This window comes from Chinchilla lanigera, unplaced genomic scaffold (assembly GCF_000276665.1).
Source record: "Chinchilla lanigera isolate Chin_1 unplaced genomic scaffold, ChiLan1.0 scaffold00017, whole genome shotgun sequence".
Lineage (NCBI taxonomy): Eukaryota > Metazoa > Chordata > Mammalia > Rodentia > Chinchillidae > Chinchilla > Chinchilla lanigera.
In genome coordinates, this window is record NW_004955418.1 from 30140552 (window position 1) to 30165190 (window position 24639).

A 24639-nucleotide genomic window follows, 5' to 3' on the forward strand; every position below is an offset into this window, starting at 1 on the left:
TGCGCCATATTACCTTTAGCTCATGGGGGATAATCTTAACCAACAATTCTGTGAAAATGAAGGCATATTTCTCTATGTTAGTCAGACTATTGTATGTGCCTTTTCTCAGTCGTATTGGTTGTATACTTAAAATACATGTGTTTTTATCAAAGCCCTTCGTGCACTTTTTTCTGTCTACATGACTCCAAAATATTTCATTCAAAACAATTCATGAAGTTGTTTCAAATAAGAGCCAATTTTAGATAGTCACTTTAAAATCAGGTTACCGGTTTCATCAAGTATATTTGGTCGAGTTTATTACACCAAGTTTATTTGGTCACCTCATCCATTAGTGATTGACTCTAGGAAGCACACAACTGCTTCACTTTACAGCTGGTGGGAGATATTGTCATTGTTTATAAGACAGGTAGAAACCTATGGCTTATGACACAGTTTGAAGATAGTCTTTCCAAAGGATATAAAGAGGATAGTTGAAACATTTCACTGTATCCTTAACTAATTGAAAAGAATCACACCATCACTGTCAGAAGCTGAGTAATAAGTATTTGCAATGTAGGTAACAGAGGACTACTATCTTTCATAAAGAAAAAACATAAAAACATAATATAAAAAAAAAAAGTGAGTAAAACGTGTGGACAAGCAGCTCATCTAACCAAAAAACTAGGGACCAATTACCAATTAAAAAAATAGATACAAAGGCAAGGCATGATGGCACATGTTTATAATCCCAGCACTTGGGAGGCTGAGGCAGGAGAACTGCCATGAGTTTGAGGCCAACCTGTGTTACATAGTAAACTCAAGGCCAGCCTGGATTATACAGAGAAACCCTGCCTCAAAAAACGAAATCCAATCTTACTTACAAAAATGCAAATGAAAAATTTAATTAGATGCTGTTTTGTGCTCACTGATTTAGAGAATATAATATGTAACATGAAATATTATCACATAAAGTATATGTCTGCTACATCATGGCTTGACAAGGAGGTGAAGGAATGAAATTCCTTTCTTGTTGCTACTGGGTGCTAAGTATCACTTGGCAACAGGTGACTCCACTGGCGGTGTGCGGGTCTTGATGCCGCAATGCCACTGCCGACAGATACACACTGAGGGTTATTTTGTTTATGTCTGCGTGTTTGCTAATACGGTTTCATTCTTTTATCTTTAAAATTAAAAATGACATATTGAAGTAGGTTTGTTCAGCATGTATAAACCTCTCACTCATACTGCTAGGAAAAAGGACGGTTTACAAAGTTTCAGCCCAAACTGGGACACTCAGCAGTTACACTGGATGTTACATCCTACATATATCATATAAAAATTTCAACATATCTAAGAAAAGGAAGTAAGATGAAAAACATTACACAGAATGTCTTTCTAGTCATATGAGTGTGGATATTCAGAGTATAGTACATATTTGTGGACACACATATATATTTAAGATAAAAGCAGTTACAGGAGCAATATACAGTACCAATTAATGTACATGGAGTTGTATACTAACTTAATGAAGATAAAGTAAAAAACATTAATTATATCTGCAACATTTCAAAATTCAAAAGTCATTAAAACCAGTAAAAAGATGAAAAAGCAGTAAAACTTGGTACTGGTTGCTAACAATCATTTGTTATGCTCAAAATCTCTTGCTTTTGGGTATTTCATATTTTTAATATTATGCAAATTGATATCAAAGAAGCATTTGGAATATGTATGTGTATTATACATTGGATTTTATTTTTAAACTACTTGTAAAATTTGGTGAAAAGAGGTGAGACTGTTTCCTTTGGCACTATGGATATAATATACTATCTCATATATAAAACATAACCATAGAAAACACTATGGACCATCATTAAAAGACATGATAGGGAATGGAAGTGCCTTTGTAACATTTTATAGGTTGCATATTTTATATGCACTATACGATTTAACAATGTGCAGTAACTTAAAGTTGAATTTTGTTCTGTCCTTTTCTTATGAATATAACGTATTGAAACTAGTAGCAAAATGATTGTTTATTAGTTTAGATTCAAGGTGTCCTAACCAAGCAAGCCATATTTATAGCTCCCTGTTAAGTCAAAGCAAAAGTTTATGCCCTCTCCCAGGCTGCATCCACTATTGGACATTTTCCCCAGGTTAGCTTGCCAGGATAGGAGTAAAGTCCTAGAAAACTGCCACAGGGGAAATTCCTCAGACTCTGTTATATATGGGGTCAGAACTCATCCCGTTCTTTCAACTCAAATAGTCACATTTTCATACTTCTGAAAGGAAAAAAAAACCCTATAAATTACATGTAGTTTGCATATTCTTACTGTTTATTGATTTTTAAAGTTACTGTTAAATCACCATCCTTTTTGAACTATAGAACATTTAAAATCAAGAACATAAAAGACAAATTTATAAATATATTATCCTTATGATACATAACTCTACAAACATAAACCATATCCATTCACAATATTGGGTATTTGTGTGCAGTGGTGCATGCCTGAAATCCTAGCACTGAGGACAACTGAAGCAGGAGGATTGCAAGTTCAAGACCAGCCTGGGCAACCTAATAAATTAGTAAGAGCCTGTCTCAAAATAAAATATTTCAAAATGGCTGACAATGTAGTTCAGTGTGAATGCCATGGGTTTACCCTATAATACTATACATACAAAAAAGAAAAAGAAAAGAATGAAGGAAAGAGAGGAGAAAGGAAACAAATGAACAAGCAAAGAATATTAGGTAAGTTTGTCCATACATTCATTAACAGATACTCGGTAGTTAACACTCATATTAAAAAGGCAAATACTCTTCTGCACACATACCTATGCCATTGTGAAATATAACTTCTTAATTTCAAATATAATAGTTTTAACTTCAAGATATCTTGAATTAAATATTTTTAAAGGTTTCAAACCTATTTTTAAATTCACATATCATCAAGGAACACAAGGTTGGCACTGTGGAATTGTCTTCAGTTCAGGAACAAAATGAATTGGCAAAAATATGATCATATTCTTGTACCACAGGTAAATGTGATTTCACTGGTTCTTCTGCTTCTGACAGGGTGAGGGTCAGGCAAAGACTGCTGCATGGACCCGAAGATCCCAGAATATGGGAGTGAGGCCCCCAGTTTAGCTTGGCACTGGCTTGCTATTTTCCAAGATGGTCCAAAGTCAAAGGAATGGGAAGGCAATGACTTTTGGAGCAACTTTAACTTGTAGAACAATTACAAAAACTTTGCATTGAATTCAGGAATATAGTGATGTTTGAAAAATGACGATTGAACCACAGTGTTGCTGATACATGCATACAGAAGACTTTCCTACTCGTTGGGAGTAATTTTCATCCTTCTGGTTCCACTGTCTGCAATTGGACTATCTACGAGTACCTAACTACCAATTCTCCTCCTCCCTATGCCTCAACACTTCACAGAAAGGAGTAGCATATCATTTATCAAACTAATAAAACAAAATATGCGTTGTGCTAAGAGTAATAGTATGGGAAGAAACCTGAGCTGTAGTGTGGGCTGTTTTAACTGGGGGGAGCTACAAATAAATTTTAATTTCAATTACTTTAAATATAAAATAGCATTAGATGAGATGGGCTGTGCTGCCCACCATCTCTGAAACCATTTATATGTGGTCTGCGTAGTGAGACAGTGTGGCCCTCTCTGCATAGATCAACTCCCCAAGAGATGCCCTCCACTCCACTCATACCTAGGAACAGACAAAAAACCTGGGAGCAGAATGAATACATCTTGCACCATGAAATGTTTCCTCATTAGTTTCATTTTAAAAATAGATCCTTGCAAAACATAGAAATGACAAGAACTCAAATTATTTGCTGAATTTGGTTATATCATTAAAAAGTGAAATGAAGCATCGTTATTGAGAATACCGTCGTATCTCCTTCCTCAAACATCTGTCTTGATTTTTTTCTCTTAAGGAGTTTGAAATTCTTGCTAACACAAACTCTGTGTGTATAAGTTCAGTTTCCTTATTGCATATAAGTCTGAGAAAAATAAGGGCAACACTACCTTGGTGAAAGAACATGTAGCTTCTTAACGTAGCTTCACTATGAGAAATAACGATGAGAAAGGAATTACGATGCCTGTCTCTGTTATCACCGGAAGTCGTGCCCAATTCAGTGTGCGAACTCAGTGGTGCAGAAGGCTGCTGTGCAGTATTTCAGGGAGAGACTTCTCCGCTAGCTTCCCATGGAGAGGAGCCCCGGAGCTGGGAATGTGAAGCCTGGTCTCGGAGGAGGAAGATCTTCTCCAGGTAAAACGTTGTCTTACCTGGTGAGACAGAAATTGGGGTATGAAGCACATGGGAATTGAATTCAAAGTCCGTGGGGAAGTGTGGAGCAAGAGAACACAGATTCTAATGAAGACAGCAAAGAAAAGTTAACAATGAAAAGAAGAAAGTCAAAGGACTTACATTTTCATAACACACAGATGAAATAAAAATCCAGACCTTAAATAAACTGAAAAAGAAATAGTTGCTTTACTTCTTTATTATGTCTCACCATGTCCAATTTACTCCACGGGTACAACAGCCTGTTTCCACACTACACCCATACTGTCAGAAAAGTTCATCTTAACAAAGACACCACAATGCTTCTTTTTCTTGCCTATTTCACGTTAAAGAGGATAAAAAATAAAAAACTTTAAGAATGATACAAAATTTCAAAACAAGATGATAGGAAATCAACAATGGTTGTTATATTGCATATTGTTACCTTCAAAGTAGTTGTTCAAGTTGCCAGATATAAGCATGCAAAATTGGTCAAAAATAAAGCATTAACTGTTCCTTTCAATAAATGAATAGAAATTAGTAGTACAATTATCTAAGCTATGTTGTGTGTGTGTATATACATAAACATACACACAAACACACACATATTTTTTCTGTTCCATCTTTCTTTTTCCTCTCTCCTCCTTTATCCCAGGTGCTCCTTCCTATTTCAGCAGTTTTCTCTTGTACCTTTTAGATTTTATTTACTCTTCCAGTTTCTTACACTAGGGAGATAATATGATATTTACACCTGTGTGTCTAATATATTTCATTCACGAGTATGGTCTCTAGTTGCATCCATTTACCTATAAAAGCCTTGAGTTTATCTTTCTTCATAGCTGAGTAATACTCTATTGTACAAAAATATCACATATTTTTATCCATTCCTCAGTTGATGGGCATTTGGGTTGTTTCCAAGATTTAGCTATGACAAATTGAGCTGCTATAAACATGGATGCACACATATTGCTGTGGTATGGTGTTTTCAGTTCTTCTTGAAAAATATCCAGAAGGGGAATAGCTGGGTTGAATGAAACCCATAACATTAGTTTGTTGAAGAATCTCCACACTGATTTCCACAGAGGTTTCACCAGGCTACATTCCCACCAATAGAGGAGAAGGGTTCCTTTTTCTCCACAGCCCACTAGTATTTGTTATTGGTTGGCTTATTGATAGCCACTCTTTCTTGGGTGAGATGGAATCTCAATGTTGTTCTCAAGTGACCAATAATGTTGAACATTTTTTTTTATATATTATTTGTCATTTGTATTTCTTCATCTGAGAAGTGTGTATTCATCTCAGAGCCCATTTTTGAGTTGAATCTTTGAATTTGGAGTACCTGATTTAATTCTTTACATGTTCTAGATAGAATTCCTTTGTCTGAAGGACAGTTGCCTAAATTTTTTTTCCCAGTTTGTGGGTTTTCTTTTTACCCTATTGTTGATTTCTTTAGATGTGTAAAAATTTCAATAAAATGAGATCCCAGTTATGATTCTTTGAAGTATTTCCTATGAAGTTTGGTTTTTGTTCATGAATTCTCTGCCTACCCCTATGTCTTCAAGATTTCTACTACTTTCTCTTCCAGTAGATTTAGTGTTTCTGTTTTAATATTAGATCTTTGATCCATTTTGACTTGAGTTTGGTGCATGATGATAGACATGGGTCTAGTTTTAGTCTTCAGTGTGTAGAAAGCCAGTTTTTCCAGCAGCATTTATTAAAGAGGCTGTTTTTCTTCCAGTGAATGTGGTTGGCCCCTTTGTCAAAGATAAAGAAGCTGAGTGTGTTTGTATTTGTGTGCATGTTGTAACACGTTCCATTGATCCTCAGGTCTGTTTTTCTGACAGTATCTTGCTGATTTTATCACAGTAGCTTTGTAGTATAATTTTAAGTCAGGGATTGTGATATCTCCTGCCATTCCTTTGTTGCCCAGATTTGCTTTTCCTATTCTAGTTCTCTTGGTTCAGATGAATTTTAGAAATGTTTTCTCTAGATCTGTGAGATATTCTGAAGGTATGTTGACCAGGATTGCATTAAATATGCATAAAAGTTTTGGTAGTATGGCCATTTTCACAGTGTGGGTTCTTCCTGTCTGTGAGCAAGGAATATTTTTCCATTTTTTGAAATCCTCTTCAATCTCTTTTTTCAGATTACTGTAGTTTTCACTGTCTAGATCTTTTACTTCTTTTGTTAGATTTATTCGTAAGTATTACATGTTTTTTGATGTGATTGTGAAGGGCGTGGTTTCCCTACCTTCTTTCTCAGTAAGTTAATTATTTGTGTACAAGAATGCTATTGATTTTGGAGTGCTGACTTTGTATCCAGCTATGTATTGAATTTTGTCATTGAATCTCAAGGTCTTTTGGTGAAGTTTTTGGGGCCTTCTATGTAGAGTATCATGTTATCTGTGAACAATGTTGATTTCACTTCTTCCTTTCCAATCCTTGTTCCTTTTATATCTCTATCTTGTCTAAGTATTCTGGCTAATGTTTCCAAAACTATATTGTAAAGGAGTGGTGAAAGTGGACATCCTTGTCTCATTCCTGATTTAAAGTGTAAGATTTCAGTTTTTGTCCACTTAGTGTGATGTCAGATGTTGGTTTTTCATAGATGATTTTTATCATATTGAGATGAAGACTATCTATTCTGATTTTCTTAGAACTCTTTTTTTTTTTTTTTCAGTACTGGGAATCAAACTCAGGACCTTGTGCTTGCCAGGCAGATACTTGGACAGCTGAGCTATATCCCCAGCCCCTATTCTGATTTTCTATAGGGTTTTTTAAAATTATGAATGAGTGTTGGACTTCATCAAAAGCCTTTTCTGCATCTCTTGAGATGATCATGTGATTGTTGTGTTTGGTTCTGCTGATTTGTTGTATTACATTTATTGATTTGAATTTATTGAACCATTCCTGCATTCCTGGGATGGATCCCACTTCATCCTGATGTATAACCTTATTGATGATTTGCTGTATTCTATTTGGTAGTATTTGATTAAAGATTTTTGCATCTATGTTCATTAGGGAGATTGGCCTGTAGTTCTCCTTTTTGGATGGGTCTTTCTCTGGTTTTGGTATAGTGTAATGCTTGCCTCCAGGAATAAGTTAGGGAGAATTGCTTCATTTTCAATTTCATTAAAGACTTTGAGAAGTACTGGCAATAAATCTTCTCTAAATGTTTTGTAGAATTCAGCTGTGAATCCATTAGGACCTGAGGTTTTCTTTGTTGGTAAGTTTTTAATTATGTTTTCATTTTCATTGACTGATATTGGGTTATTCAGGATTTTTATGTCTTCTTGATTCAGCTTCGGTAATTCACATATATCTAAGAACCTGTCCATTACTTCTTTGTTTTCCATCCTATGAGAGTAAAAATTTTCCAAGTAGGTATTGATGATCTTCTGAATTTCTGTAGAATGTATAGTGATTTTACCCCTTTCATTCCGTATTGCATGAATTTGAATTTTTTCTTTCCATTTTTGATAAGATTGGCTTTTTCAAAGGACTAACTCTTTGATTAATTAATCCTTTGTATTATTTTCTCAGTCTCCATTGTGTTAATTTCTTCTCTGATCTTTATAATTTCCTCCCTTCCTTGTGCTTTGGGCTTGACTCACTCTTCTTTTCCTAGAAGCTTGAGGTGCAGCATAAGGTTGTTCATTTGTGCTTGTTCTGTTTTCCTGATGTGGGAATTCACTACTATAAATTTCTCTCTGAGGACTGATTTCATTGCATCTTACAGGTTCTGGTAGGTTGTATTTGCATTTTTGTTTGATTGTAAATATTGTTTAATTTCTTCTTTAATTTCATCTGTGACCTATTGGTTGTTCAGGAGGGTGTTATTTAATTTCCATGTGTTTATGGAGTTTTTGTGATTTCTTTTGCCAATAATTTCCAATTTCATTGCACTATGGTCAGATAATATTCATGGATAATTTCATTTCCTTTGCATATTACTTGAGCATGTTCTATGTGCTAGTACATGGTCTATTTTAGAGAATGTCCCATGTGCACTGAGAAGAATGTGTATTCTGATGTTTTTGGATGAAACACTCTGTAAAGGCCTACTAAGGCCATTTATTCATAAGTTTGTTTTAGTTCTGTTATTTTCTTGCTGATTTATTGTCTAGTTGATCTATTTCCTTGTGACAGTGGGGTATTAAAGTCCTCCATTATGACTGTATTATTGCTTATTTGATTTTTCATGTTTATTAAAATTTGTCTTATGTAGTTGGGTGCTCCCATATTTGGTGCATATATATTTATGATTGTTATCTCTTTCTCTCACAGTTTTCTCCTAATAAGTATATAGTGACTTTCTTTATCTCTTTTGATCATTTTTGGTTTGAAGTTCACATTTTCTGCAAAGTTCTGTTTTTTTCTGGGTTCTTATGACCTGAAGTATTGTTCTCCATTCTTTCATTTTCAATGAATTTGCTTTTGAGCAAATTAAATGTGTTTCTTGCATACAGCATATTGTTGGATTTTATTTATTGATTGACTCAGCAAGTGTGTTTCTTTTGATTGGTGAATTGAGGCCATTTACATTAATGGTTATAACTGATATGTATTGGCTTATCTTTGTCATGTGTCTTTTATTCTGCTGGTTCCCTACTTTTCTCCCCTGTCTAATTCCTTGCCCTGCTTGGTGATTCCTTTCTATGGTTGTTCTTGAAATGTGGTCATTTTTATCTCATTGTAGAATATCTTTCATTACTTTTGGTAGGGTTTATTTGGTGGTCATAAAGTTTTTCAGTTGTTCTTTGTCATAGAAGTATCTTATTGCTTCATTAACTTTGAAGGATAGTTTTGCAGGATACCTCAGTCTGCATTCAAAGTTGTTTTCTTTCAGGACCTTAAATTCTGCACTCTAAACTCTTCTTGATTTGATGGTTTGTGTTGAACAATTTGCTGTGATTCTGATGGGCTTTCCTTGTAGGTGATCTGTTTCTTTTCTGTAACAGCTTTTAATAGTCTGCTCTTGCACTGAATTTTAGTGCTCTTGATCATTATATGTCTGGGTGTAGATTTACTTTGGTTATAGTTAATTGAGGTTCTGTATGCTTCACTTATCTGTTTTCAAGATTTTTTTCTCATACTTGGGAAATTTTCTGTTACTATTTCTGCAAATAGTCTTTTTTTGTTATTTCTGTTAACTCCTGCTTTTTTGTTGACATCTATCATTCTTATTTGTTTTTCTTTGTGTCCTCATGCAGCTGTTGAATTGATATTTTCTGGTTTGTTGCTATTATTAAGAGATCTTTCCTTTCATGATTGCTAGATACAATGCTGTCTTCAAGGTCTAAAAGTCTATCTTTAATTTTGTTCAAGTGGTTTTGCCAGCTTTCAATGGAATTTTTAGTTTCCTGAATATCTCTTTGAATCTGTTTCATGTATTCAAATCCTCCTTATATTGTTCAATCAAGGTTTACATCATTTTTCTCTGCTCCTCTATTCACTTTTTATCTACATTTTCTTTAGATATGCTGAGAAATTCTTTCATTATGATTGTCATTTCTTTTTTTACATGTGAGATTATTTCTGATCTGATTTGTTTTATCACTTGATGGAGTTGTTTCTTTACTTCAGTTGCTATCACTTCAGAAATTTCAGGCGTGTCACAATTTCTTCTACATCAAATTGTTCTGGATGGGTTGGAGGTCTGAGATTGCATTTTGCTCCTTTGTTTTGACATTTTCTATTTCAAAAAATTTTTTAAAAAAATTTTCTCCTCTGTGGTGATCCTTGTGAGTTTTGGTAGTAGGTAGCTATATTACTAATATCAAGGCCTCTCCAGGAGTAGTTGGTACTTCAGGGATATCTTCTTTGTGTTGGAGATTCTTGGTTTGTGTCAGTCCCAAGATCCTACCTTCCCAATTAACTGTGAGTGAGATGTTGGTTTCTGTTTGGCTCAGTCCCCAGTCTTTTGGTGTACGGCTATGGTGAGGTTATTGCCCCAGAGCTTCCAAATATTGTTACACAAGGGAGAACAACTGACTACAACAGATATAACTTCTTAGCTTCAGTAGTACATTTAGTAATAAGCACAATTTACAAACCGACCAACTGCAGTAACTAGTGATTTTGTACTTTAGACCATAGGAGCCAAGTCTATAGCTGTAAAACAGAACTGACTGTATATTAGGACTTTGTATGCAAATTGTTTCCCCTTGTTTGAATGGATTTATCCTGGGTTCCTCTGGACAAGATGGTTGCCATGTCTCAAGTGCTTCCCATGCTGGCTACCTGAACCACAGTGTAAGTGTATGTGCCAGGCACCAGTGTTCCTGCAGACTGAGGTTCCCTGGATGGCAGAGGGCTGGTGGGTGGAGTTTCTTCCCTCCCGTGTGGCTCACCGAGGTTCCTGAGGCTCACTGTTGCTCCTGCAATGCTTTGGTTTGGGGGGAGGAGTTACTCCCCTCCCAAGCAGCTCAATGTGGCTTCCCCAAGGCTCACCAAATCTCATGATCACTCCAGCAATTGTGGGGAGGCCGGAGGTGGAGTTTCTCCCCTCCTGAGCAGCTCACTGAAGCTCCTGAGGCTCACAATCACTCCCATCTATTCCCTTTATCATAAGCCTAGAAAATTCCTAGAGAATAAGTGTCTTTTTTGTTGACTCATACTTAAAACAAAGAAGAAACAGCACAGAACCTTGTTGAGCCATGATGCAATATGAGGAGAAAATGAAGGAGAAATATTTCTGAAGGAAAGATTTTTAAATCCTCATAAAGTTACATGAAATAAAATTTGTTAAAACACTGAAAAATTGTATACTTTCTAAAAGGGAATTTATCACTAAGATGGGCAGATATTTTAACAAGCACAATTCAGTAAGTGTAATATACCACTTAAAAAGGATAAAACATAAAAATCATATAGCTATGTCAATAGATGCAGAAAAAACATTTGGGAACAGTTTAGCATCATTTCATATTGTTAACCCTCAGCAAATTAGGTACAGAGGTAATATACTTTGCTAAAATTCAGGTCATATATGTCAAGGGTGCAAGTGACATCATATGAGATCCTAAAATATTAAAATTTTTCCTCAAAGTTCAGAAGCAACAAAAGAATAGTCACTTTGCCACTTATGTCAAATAATTTTGGAATCTTAGGCTAAGGAGTTTGTCCCAAGACAGAACTAAAAGACATGCACATTGTTAAAAATACTAAAATCATCTAGCACATCATATTATTTCATGTACTGAAAATTCAAAGGACTCTAGCAATAAAACAATTATATCTAATCCAGAATTCAGTAAGTTGCGGTTTATAAAATCAATACATAAAAAAGGGTTGTGTTTCTATATAGGAACAATAAGCCTTCCAAAAATAAATAATCCTATCTGTTATAGCATTGGACAAATGCATAGAAAGAACCAAGTAGGTAGAAGGTCTGTGCATTAAAATTGCTGAAGTGAATTAGACCAAGCAAAGCAGGCTGCCCCCCCAGGACCCGCCATCCTCTGCTGCCCTGAACCTTACACCTCCCTTGGCCGTCTGAAGACCAGGAAGTTGACTCATCTTGAGGTCAGCTGCTGAGGACAGTGGTTGGGAAGGGACAGTCAGCAGGAATGTGTGACTATAAGGGTGGAACTGATCCAGGCTACTGTCCTGGATGTGGTGCTCCCATGGCTCTCAGGTCTTACTGGGTAAGGAACTTCCTGGCAGCCCACGGTCCTGGATTCCAATTATCCAGGACATAGAAAAATCCAATAAGGTTAGAAGAACTGGAAATGCTATTGGAGAGTTGCATGAGGTTCACCAGAAAAAAGGAGATAACTGTGGTTAATATCTGGTTCATGCCAGTGGGACCTCATTGCTCTTTGGAGATTCTCTCTCAGACTTGATTTGATTTCATATTTAATTTAATTTAATTTAATTTATTGTTTTAGACAGGGTCTCACTATGTAGCCCAGGCTGACACTGAGCTCATGGAGCTCCTCCTGCCTCAGACTCCCAAATGCTGGGATCATGGGCTTGTGCTACCATGCTCAGCCCTCTTTGGACTTTCTTACTGGGCTGTGCTTAAGAGCAAAATTCCAGACTTGTTTGCCTTTTAAAGAAAAGTTAGAGATCTACATTTCTGAAGGAACCACCTCAACAGAAGAACATCAGCAAGGACATGAATGACACAGCTGGTGGCAGCTGCAGCAGAGAACCCTGGCTTGGGAAAACTGTGCCTCAGTGTCCTTCAACCAAATAGCTGTTTTGAAAGCCACTAACCTGTAAGTGTTTAACATATTTGTTTAAACTCTTTGTAAAATGTCAAAGACTTAGACTTGAGAGCATTTTTAAAGCATTATTTCTAAATAAGTCAGAATGATAAAGTAGGATTTAGTTAGTTCAGTGAATAACATTCTCAGCATTTGTGATGTTTAAAGGAAGAGGCAGAAGATATTTTCTAGTTGTTATGTGTGAGAGCACTTTCTGATGCACATTTTGACACAACTGCTTTTTATGTCAAAAAGCTGCAGTGCCCAAATATATTCAACTTAAATTATTAAAATACAAAGGATTTTATAAAAAATTAAGGAAGATATAAATAATGTGATGTTTGGATGTGTACTTATAGTGTGGTATGATTAGGGTCAATGTTATATACCTGTCATCTCACTTCACATTTTTTATGATGAGACATTTAAAATTCATTCACTTGTTTTGAAATACCAAAGCCAATAGAAGGAAAGCAATAATGAGGACAAGAGTGAAAGTTAAATGAACTTGAGATTAACAGAACTACAAATGAACAGTAAATCAAAGAGTTGGCTTTTTAAGAACATGAAAAAGACTGATAAAGTCTTAGTCTAACTATCCAAAGAGAGCAAATGCCCAGATTAGTAAAATTTGATATGAAAATGGTGAAATTATTGAGAATTTCAGAATCCCTGATTTCCAGAGAATTATTAGAAATAATTTGGAAAATATATTCAAATAAATTGGAGCTCTAGAAGAAATGGATAAATTTCTACACACATGGAATATATTAAAATGTAGCCAAGAAGATTAAAAAGTACAAGAGATCAGTAATAAACAATAGAATTTATACAATAATCAAAACATCACCAAGTAAGAAAAACTCAGGACTTAGTGGGTTTTGATGAATTTTTGATGAATTTTACCAGACTTTTAGAGGATAAATAACACTAGTGCTTCTAAGACTATGCCATGTACTAGAAAAAGAAGGAATGCCAAACTCATTTTCTGAAGCCAATGTTACCCTGGTATGAAAACTGGATAAGAAGTAAAAAACAAAAAACAAAAAACAAAAAACACCAAAAAAACAAAAATGACAGGTGAATATTTCTAAAATCAGATGTTAAAATAAATGTAAGATTCTTATAAACAGAATTCAACAATACATTACAAAGGTTGTACACTATGGCCAAGTTACTTTCATTGTAGGATTGCAAAAATGGTTCAACATAGGTGTCTTGGTTACTTTTCTGTCATTGTTGAGACAGAATACCTAGCACACAGAATTGAGGAAGGGAAGGTTTATTTAGCTCACATTTGGTGGAGGTTTCAGTCCATACTCAGCTGGCTCTAAGGCAGAGTGGCACATGGCAGAGGGCAATAGTTCATGGTAGCAGAAAATAGCAAAAGCAACAACAGCAGAAAGGGAGGAGCAGCAAGTGAGCTTCCTTCCCTTCCTTATATTGTATGCAAGCTACCAGCCCCAGGGCAGGTGTAGCACTCATACCTATAATCCCAGCATTAGACCATGGATTAATCATAAACTCTAGAAGCCCTCTCCATGACTGTATGAGGCTTTGGGGGAACATCCAGACACATACCATAACAATAGATAAATCAGTAAATGTGATATACCACACAAATAGAATCAAACATGAAAACCACATCATCATCTCAGTACATACAGAAAATGACTTCCACAAAATCCAGCATACTTTCATGATAAAAACCCAGATGAAGTATATAAGATGATCCTACCTCATACTGGTAAAAGCATATATGACAAACTTCACTGCTGACATCATAAGGAATAGGGAAAAACTGAAAACTTTTCCTGTCAAATCAGGAATAAGAACAGCATGTCTATTACACCACTTCAATGTGGCACTTGAAACTCTAGTCAGAACAATCAGGCAAAAGAATGAAATAAAAGGAATATGGATACAAAAGTGAAAAGTTAAATTGTCCCCAGGAAATTCCCCAAAACTGATAAACAAATTCAGCAAATGGTTAGGATACAAAATCATCATGGAAAAAGTCACATTTCTGTATACCAATAATGAAACTACTGAGAAAGAAATCAATGCAATTAAATTCACAATAGTTTCAAAAGTAATTATATATATATATATATATATATATATATATATATATACCAACCTAATCAAGGAAGGGAAAAGTTGCTATAATGAAAATTATAGAAATCTGGAAAAAGGAGTTGAAGAGGATATTAGAAAATAGAAATTCCTTGTTCGTGGATCAGAACTAATATTGTTAAAATGGCTCTATTATCAAAAGCAATCTACAGATTTAGTGAAATCCCTATTAAATTATTAACATCATTCTTCATAGAACTAGAAAAAAACCCCAAAATTCATATTAAATAAATGACACCCAGAATAGCCAAAGAAATTCTGAGCAAAAACAGCAATGCTGGAGACATCGCAATGCTGCATTTTCAAGTTATACTGCAGAAACACAGCAAAACAACAACAACAACAACAACCCCCACAAAAACCACAACAAGGAACCTGCACAAAAACAAAAATGTAGACAAAATGGAACAGAACAGAAGACATACAAATGACTCCATGCACCGCTCACCACCTGGATTTTGATAAAAAAGCCAAAAACACACTGGAGCAAAGACAGCCTCTTTAAGAAATGATGTTGAGGAAACTTGAAAGCCACGTGCAGAAAACTGAAGTTAGATCCCTTTCTCTTATTCTATACTAAAATAAAATCAAAGTGGGTTAAAGACCAGACATAAAACCAGAAACTATGAAATGCTGGAAGATAACATAGGAAACAGTTGAAGATATAGGAACAGCAAAGACTTCCAGATAAGAACTCCAATAGCACCGAAAATAATATTGAGAATCAACAAATAGGATTACATAAAATTCAAAAGCTTTTGAACAGCTAAAGAGTGGAACTAGGGGCTGGGGATTTAGCTCAGCGGCAAAGCCCCTGCCTGGCAAGCGCAAGGTCGTGAGTTCGGTTCCTGGTACCGGAGAAAAACCAAGACCAAAAAAAAAAAAAAAAAAAAAGCGTGGAACAAGCTTCAACCAACAGAGTGGAAGAACAAGCTTCAGAATGTAAGAAAATATTTGCTGGCTGGTCTTCTTGTAGAAGACAAATAGGTAGAATGTATGAAACACTTAAAAATACTTTAAAAATGACCCAATCAACATATGAGAAATGGATTGGGTACAGACTTCTCAACAGAAGCAGCAAAATGGCCAATAAGTATAGGAAAACATCTTTAGTTTTTAGGGGAGGTCTCAGTTTATCCCATTCAAAATAGCTACCATCAAGAGTATAGAAAATGATGAGTTCTGGCTTGGACATGGTAAAAGGGAATTCTCTTACATTGTTCGTGGGAGGGTAAACCAGCACAGTCACTACAGAAATCAGTGTGGAGATTCCTCAAAAAATGAAAAACTAAAAATACCACTTGATTCACCTATAACTCTCCTGAGTGTATTCGTGAAAGAACTGGAGACAGCATACACATGTGCATGTGTTTACAGAGACAAAATTCACATATGTGAATACATATGTGCATGTGTTTACAGAGACAAAATTCACAATAGCTGAAACAGACTGTGGAAACAGACTAGATGCTCATCAGCAGATGAACGAAGAAAATGTGAGATATTATATAATTTGACCATAGAAATGACAGTATCTCATTTGCTGGAAAATGGATCGAATTTGAGACCACGATTTTAGACAAAATAAGCCAGACTCAGAAAGTTGCATATCACAATTTCTCTTATAGGAGAAATAAATAGGTGATAAAAAAATAGAGACATCAGGGGATGAGAAGGTAGATTTTGGAAGACTGAAAAAGGAGTCAGAGTTAGTCTGTCGAAAAGGAGGGGAGTAATGGAGTTGAAAATAATAAAGATCTGATAGATATATGTACCAAATTCCCCAAAGGAACCTCACCTTTCTGTACTACTAACATGCAATAATATTAATCTATACACACATATGAATAATATAAGGTAGCTACAGGCAAATATTTCCGAGCAAATGTTTCCCAATGTTGTAGCACTTTGCAAAAAATTGAGGAAAATTGACCATGAAATCAATCAATCAATCTATCTATCTATCTATCTATCTATCTATCTATCTATCTATGTATCATTTATCTACAATTTATCTACCTATCATGTTTAATATATAAACATATATTTTAAACTCTACACTTTGATTACATTGATTCTTACAGAATAGATCTCATAAGAAAGAAGACATTTTAAAGCAATTACTTGAATGAAATAATCATTGAAAAAGTTTTCATATGAGTTACAATTTTCCAAGTGTTCATGGAGCAGCTGCAGAGTGGAACTGAGACAGAGCCAAGTAAAGCTGCACTCAGGCGTTGGACTCTCAAGCCTGGATCTTCAATCCGGATTGTACCCAGAATGCATGGGGTGGTGGTGATGATGATTCTGATGATGGTGTTGATAACGTTGAACAACACTAATAAGAATTGAGATCCAGGACAGAGCTCCATGCATAGTAACACACTCGCTGCTCACACAGGTAAAGAGATGAAAGCCGAGGCTTGGGTGATTCCCACAGCTGTGAGCAGTGGAGCTGGTTTGCGACCCAGGTCAGCTGTGCTCTCAAATACAGAAGGCAGTGCCTTGTTAGAGCTGCTGATGCCCACACAGACCTGTGAGGGCAGAAAATGTCTGATGGAGAAGGGACAGGGATGGGAGGTTATCTTCAGTTGTTCAAAGGCACTTGCTAGGGTTAAAATGTGTTTGTGTGTGTGTGTATGTGTGTGTGTTTGCTTTAACTGCAAATGACACACACTGATTTAAAGAACAAACTAGGAGCAGTGTTGTCCAAAGACAGTCACATGAGCCGCAGGCAGAAGGATGATGTCGTTTGTCTTATAGCGCCACCTTCTACTGATGTCTAGAAGAGCTCTTCAAATACCCGGAGAGACTGTGTTCATTGTGGAGACAGATTAGGAAGTCAAGGCAAAAGGGGTAAGTTTAAAGTCTTAGACACAATTGAAATGTCCATCATGGCAGTGCCTATGTTATAAACTGTTTAAGAATCCAGAGAAGCTTGTTTCTGATGAGAGCTCTGACTAGAGAATCCACTAATGCCAAGGGACCAGATGGCAAAGGCAGAGCCCCTCACCTCGAGGAACAATAACTACAGACCCATTACACATCTGTCCTAACAAGGTACTCTCACATTTGACACTGGATTAACGCTCAGCAAAACAAATGGTGTCACAGAGAGGTTGAGTAGCATGCCCACAGGAGCACAGCCTGGAAATGAAAAGGCCAGGATTTAACCACAGAATTGTACCCAAGCATATGGCTTTAATGCCATTAAATTTCCTCTGAAAGTGGAGGATGGAGTAAAAAGAAATGCAAATTAAATGTTAATCAGAGGCTATGCATTCAAAACCTTGAATAATGAGATACTGGGTACAAAGACAGGAGATGGGATATTTTAATGAAATCTACAAAAAAAAAAAAATCTACAAAAAAATATAGGAAGTTTACTGAGCCCAAGAAGTATGGTTAGGCCTGGGTCTTTTTTCCCCTACATTAAATGGAAACCTACCTGTCCCAAAGCCATTCAAAATCCCAGGCTACAGGGGAAGTATTTTAGGGGTAGGTCTTAAATTTCAGCACATGAATACTCAGGATCTGGAAGTGAAAGGTGGTCAGTTAATGATGCCAAATCATTCTGTCATCTAAGAAGCCCCAGTCAGGCAAGGATCATGGTTGTACAGTTTTTAATTGCCTCCAAAGACCAATTCATTGAAACAAAGAGCTATTGAACATCCATTGCATGCTGCAATTATAGGCATTGGAAAAGCATATGTGACTATGGGACATTTTCCTTATAGAAGTAATGGTAATTTTGTGGTAATAATGATAAAAGTTGTCATTGCCATTATTTGTCTTGGTATTTACCATACATAATTGGAGTTAAAAACCTTGAGGGCTCATGCACTGCAAGTCACCCTATTGAGTCCATCTCAGGGGCAATCTGATCACAGGCTTATATGGAACTCATAATCCAATCCCATGGTAGGGAGAGGCGAGAGGATTTCTTATGCTCAATTTCTCCATTACCTTTCAAAATAAAACCACTTAAAGCTTTATACTCTACTCACCTTGTCAGCTTCTACTCTTTTGCTTTTGTATTTTGAGTCCACTCCATGATTATATCCACTGAAATTTCTCGGTTAATATTTCAAGTCATTTTTACCATTGTTTAAAGAGAAAAAATATCAATAAAATAGAGTTTCAAAATGGCTAGTAGGAGATTAACAATAATTAATACATTGCACATTGTTATCTTCACAGTAGTTATGCAGAGTACAAGATACAGGCATGAAATCTTGTCCAAACAATTTTAGCACAAACGTTTTGTTTCAATGAACTAAGAGAAACTTGCTGTATAACTATCTTAACTATCTTGTATGTAAGTATATTTTTTCCCCTTTGTTCCTTGCTCCTCTACTCTATCACAGTTTTGTCTTTTCTTTTAAAGAATTTGTTCCCAATTCATAATACCTAGTGTATGTTTGGATCTTATTCACTCATTCAGTTTCTCACACTAGTGAGACAATATGATGTTCATACATATGGGTTTGGTTTATTTCACTTATAAGCATGGTCTCAACTTGCATCCATTTACCTATAAAAGACTACCAAAACTCTCATTTTACCTATGAAAGTATCCTTTTTATGGCTGAGTAGTACTCCATTATATAAAAAAACACATCTTTTTTATTCATTCCTCAGTTTATGGGCATTTGGGCTGTTTCTAAGATTTAGCTATTGCAAATTGTGCTGCTATAAGCATGGGTGCACATATATCACTATGGTATGATGTTTTTAATTCACCTGGGAAGATATCTAGAAGGGAAATAGGTGGGTCAATTAGGACCTCCAATCCTAGTTTTGTGAGGATTCTCCAGACTGATTTCCACAGTGATATCACCAGGCTACACTCCCAACAACAGTGAGAGGCGTTCTTTTTTCCCCACAACCCCTCCAGCATTTGTTATCAGTTGATTATTTGATGACAGCCATTCTTCCTGGGGTGAGATGGAATGTCAGTGTTGTTTTAATTTGCATCTCTCGAATGATCAAAGATGTTGAACATGTTTTCACATATCTATTTACCATTTGTATTTCTTCATCTGAGAAGTACATATTCATAGCAGATGCCCATTTTTGGATCAGGTCTAGGAGATCTGATTATTTTCAATATTTTATATATTCTAGAAATATGTCCTTTGTCGGAAGGATACCTGGCTATAATTTTTTTCCAACTCTGTGTGCTGTCTTTTCATTCTGTTGATGATTTCTTTTGTTGTGCAAAGGAAGGTGAGATCCCAGTTGTTGATTCTTTGTAGTATTTCCCTTGCAGTCTGAGTTTTGTTAATAAAGTCTCTGCCTACAACTATGTCTTTGAGATTTCTACCTATTTTCTCTTCCAGTAAACTTATAGTTTCTGATTTAATATTTAGATCTTTGATCCATTTTGATTTTAGTTGGGTGCATGGTGATAGGCATGGGTCTAGTTTTAGTCCTTGGCATGTGGAAAGCCAGTTTTTCCAGCACCATTTATTAAAGAGGCTATTTTTCTTCCAGTAAACATGTTTGGCTCCTTTGTCAAAGATAAGATGACTGAGCCAGGCAGGCTGGCACATTGCTATAATCTTAGCACTCAGTAGCTGAGGCAGGAGAACCAAGTCTGAGGCCAGCCTGGGCTATGAAGTGAGTTTAGGGCCAGTGAAACCTGGTCTCAAAAAAAAGGACAAAAAACCCAAGAAGACACACACACACATACATAAAAAGACAAAAAGGAAAAAAAAAAAAAAAACACCCGAAATCAAAGATAGGGTGGCTGAGTGTGTTAGGGTTTGCATCTGTATCCTCTATTCTATTCCACTGATCCCTCAGGCCTGGTTTTTCTCGTTTTGTATTTTCCCATTTCTAAATACAAAGATCACATCTCCTTTCTCATTTTAATTCAACAACAAACTGCAGTTGTAGCAGCTGACTGCACTCTCCCTGCAGACCTACTTTCTTCATTTGCCTCTCAGTATCGTCTTACCTCGTCAAACCTCATCTCTTGCCCTATTTAATTCTCATTTCGCCCCAATTACTTCAAGATGAGTCTGAAACATTTTTCTGTAAGTAAATGGTCTCACCTAACTTTGGAAGTCTATCTGAATCAACTAAGTCTGTGGCTCTGGAGAATCTTTACACTCAGAAGACTACCAAATGCGTTCCTGGAGTTTAGAACTCTAATCTGGACTCCATTTGACTGGACATATGACCATATATTTAACAGGCCTTTAGTAACTATCTTGAGAACAACTGAATTCTTAATAAGCAGTTTCTCTTATCTAACACTGAAGAAGACTCCAACACTTTAGGAAATCAAACTCTACTTTCCATTTGCTTAAACAAAAAAATCAATGAGTTCCCATCTTTCTCCATTTACTTTCAGCATGTGTAAACATCAGTGAGCTAATCCCCCTTTGGTCTCCACCTCACTCCAGTTTATTTCTCTTCCTTAAAGCCTCCAATGTTATCTTCCTGCATCCACCTTTGTTCCATTTTTTCTCTGCCCCCTAGGCATAGGGATTCTTTCAAAAATGTGCATCTCATCACTTCACACCTCTACAGAAAGCTCTGAGGAGGTTCTTCCCACCACACTCAGAACTGAACCCAAAGCTCCTCCACAGGCTCTTGCCTCGTATATAGAACTGGGGAATTTGAAGCTTCTGGGTTTGGGTGCATGGCAGGTTGTTGTTAGACTCTCAGAGAAGGGCACAGCAGTTTTCTCAGATATTAAACATCGTAATCTATTCCCCCTGAGCATTTGTGAGGAGCTTGACACTCATTCATCGTTGGTTCCATCCAATTCATGCACTGCTTGTTGTATTTGGCAGCTGCTGTACTCAGCCCTGAAGATTCCAAAGAGATCAGAGAGTGTACAGTTCATTGGTGTTAATCCCCAGTGAAAAACATGATTAAATTGTGTGATTTCCTTTTCGTGTCTCTTACTTTGCTCATACAAAAATGACCACAGAATGTTTGGCACCCAAATTTGGTAATTGTTTAGTTTTTTGTTTTGTTTTGCTCAATGGAGAATCAATTTTGAGGGAGACCCGGTTCATGGGGAAATGTTACTGTGAAGTGTGCTATTTGTGTTTTTGCCTAGAAACAGGAGCCAAGAGCTGATGAATACTTTAACTTAGTAATAAATTGTTTTTGATAATTTGTCCTCAGTGTATATGCAACTAGTGAAACATTCTTTCCCTGTTAAGAGCAAGAATCCAAATTAAAATGAGTTCTCTTAATGTCTAATAGATAGCTGAAATGGTCTCAGCTGGATCAGAGCTCCCAGAGAGGCTCCTGGGAAGACCTGTCCTCATGTCATAGAATCTCTAGCTGCTGTCTGTTCCTACCTTCTGAGCTGAAGAGCAACGTGTGAATACCCTCCTAAGTGCCCCCATGACATCCTTGTTTCTAAGGCTGTAGATGAGCGGGTTAAGCATGGGAGTGACAATGGTGTAGAAGGCAGACACCACCTTGTCCTGCTCAGGCGTGTGGAATGACTGGGGCAGCACATATGTGTAGAAGGCAGCCCCATAGAAAATGCTGACAACAGTCAGGTGGGATGAACAAGTGGTGAAGGCCTTCTTGCGGCCCTCTGCAGAGCGCATGCGGTGGACGGTTAACAAGATGAGAGAGTAGGAGGTGGAGATGATGGAGATGGGGATGAGCAGCATGAGCACGCAGCAGATGTACATCAGGGTCTCATACAAGGATGTGTCTGCACAGGCCAGCTTTAGCACCGCAGGGATCTCACAGAAGAAGTGGTTGATGCTGCGGGAGCCACAGTAGGGGACGTTCATGGTGATGGGAGTGAGCAAAAAGCCATCAAGAGAGCCGCCAAACCAGGCACCAGAAGCCAGCAGAAGGCACACCTTGCGGTTCATCAGAACCGGGTACCTGAGGGGGTTGCAGACAGCCACATAGCGGTCATAGGCCATGAGCCCCAGCAGGAAGAACTCTGAACCAATCATGGTCAAGTAGAGGAAGATCTGGATGCCACAGGCCACAAAGGAAATGGTCTTCTCTGTGGAAACCATGTCCACCAGGAGCTTTGGGACAGTGGTGCAAATGAAAAGGGTGTCCATGATGGAGAGCTGGCTAAGCAAGAAATACATGGGGGTGTGGAGTCGAGGGTCCACCTGAATCAGGAATATCATGACCAAGTTTGCTGTTACAGCCACCACAAAGATAGCAAAGATAAGTGTAAATACAATCCCCGTAGCCTCACTGTTCACCAAAAGCCCCAGCAGTGTGAAGTCAGAGGAGGAAGTTGTGTTTCTCACTGACATTGCCAATGGCAGCTGCAGGAAGCACAGGCACAGGAAGAAAAGCAAGACCCGGTGCAGTCAGTGGAGGGGGATCCTGTGGTGGAGATGACACTGCACAGTGTGCTGGTTGGGATGAAATTTCCAGGGTAGAACACTAGAGAAAAACAGAAGGAACTGTGTCATACAGCAGTAACTGTGGCTGTTTTCCCTGCTGGAGATCAACCCTTATTAGGCCAATGTTCAAGCCTGTAGGCATACTTTATACAGTTTATGGTGACTGCATGTTAGAAGCAGTGCATGCTCTGCCTGTGCAGAGTTTTGAACACCTGTGTTTGCACTGGCAAGCGGAATCACCAAAACAACACCAAGGATTTGGAGGCAGATTTATTTACGTCAATGGGCATGGATCACGATTATTCTCAGAATATCAGACCCCGATCTCTGGTGCTTTTATAAGATGCACAAGCTTTTATAAGACACACAAGCAGGAAGGGTAAAGGAGGTACACAAGCAAGACAGACCAGCCTGGAAGTTCTTTTGATTAACTAGCAGGGTGAGATCATCAGTTACAAGGGTAGATTAATGATCATCCGTGCATAAAGATTGGCACAATGGTACAATTAGGCGTCCTGAATGTTTGGTTATACTTTCATGGTTACAGGTAGTCCAGAAAGTAATTACAAAGCCATGAAGCAGTTACAGAGCCACACAGTTTCAAAAGAAAAAAGTTTTAAAAAGAACAATTTCTTTTGTACAGTTTTTTTCCCTTTAATGTTCATTTACCATTTCTTAGGTCCCTAGGAGGTCTGAGAGAATTCTGGTCAGAGAAAAAGAGTGTTGCTTCCCTAATTAAATGGGTGAAGATGAGTAAAATGAGTAACTCAGGGAGTGAAAGGTGAGGATATTCATGGGTGATCATGGATGAAACTTTCCCTGTCTTTGCATTTTTGTTTCTTGTTGCTGATATCTACATTGGTACCTTAGTACTGCCTGAGAGTTCGTCTCATAGTTTGTTTACTCCCCAGGTGTTCTTCAGACACCTGCTAGAATTACACTCTTAAAAATCAGTTCTGATAATGCCAGGCTAATTCCCTTATTGCTCCTCGTACTGCTGTGGATTTGGACAACAGGTAAAGGAGGTAAAAGACATTGGCATCTTGGATCCATGTCACCAAGAGTTGTACAGGATTCAACAATGGTGATGTCACCTTGGAGCTCTGTGAGCAAGAGACAATAAGAGCAGGAAATAGACCACACTGTTTGTCAGCTTGGAGCTATGGCACCAAGAGACCAAGAGCAAAGCATTAACCATGCCATATGGCAGCTGATGTTCACCTACACTGAGGCCAGGACTTAGCTCAGCATTAAAAACAATAGAGTAGGTATATAGGAGCAAGACAGCAACTGACTGTATGTAGGAAGGGATTTTCTTCTCTTGCTCTTGCCAGGTGGATTAAATATTTTTAAAAAGTGAAAAGGAAAAACACACATACCTGGAGAAAAATCTCTTCCTCCTCTTGCAAAAGTGGCCTGTGTGACTTGGAATCAAATACCTTTTGGTGTCAGAATCAGAGTCCCGTCCACAGGAAGCTCAGGCACAGGCTGTATTTCACTCTTTCTCCAGTCATAGAACTGGGGCCTTAGCCCCACCATCTAGGGCTGCCTGAGTTAGTAAATAGAAACACAGGATGCTCAGCAATCTTGCCCTTAAGATAAACATTTAAAATTTATTTAATATAACTTTGCGAGATGCTTACACTAAAAAAA

At 37.2% G+C, this 24639-nt stretch overlaps 1 protein-coding gene across 1 annotated transcript; it reads right to left on the reverse strand.

Annotated features, from left to right (window-relative positions):
- Positions 1 to 17022: 17022 nt before the first annotated feature.
- LOC102011006 (olfactory receptor 2T11) lies at positions 17023 to 22893 on the reverse strand. The gene is made up of 2 exons (XM_005382367.2): positions 21955 to 22893; positions 17023 to 17163 (listed from the first exon to the last, which is right to left on the reverse strand). Exons 1-2 carry the CDS (start codon positions 22891 to 22893, stop codon positions 17023 to 17025), a joined length of 1080 nt encoding a protein of 359 aa, XP_005382424.2.
- Positions 22894 to 24639: the final 1746 nt, after the last annotated feature.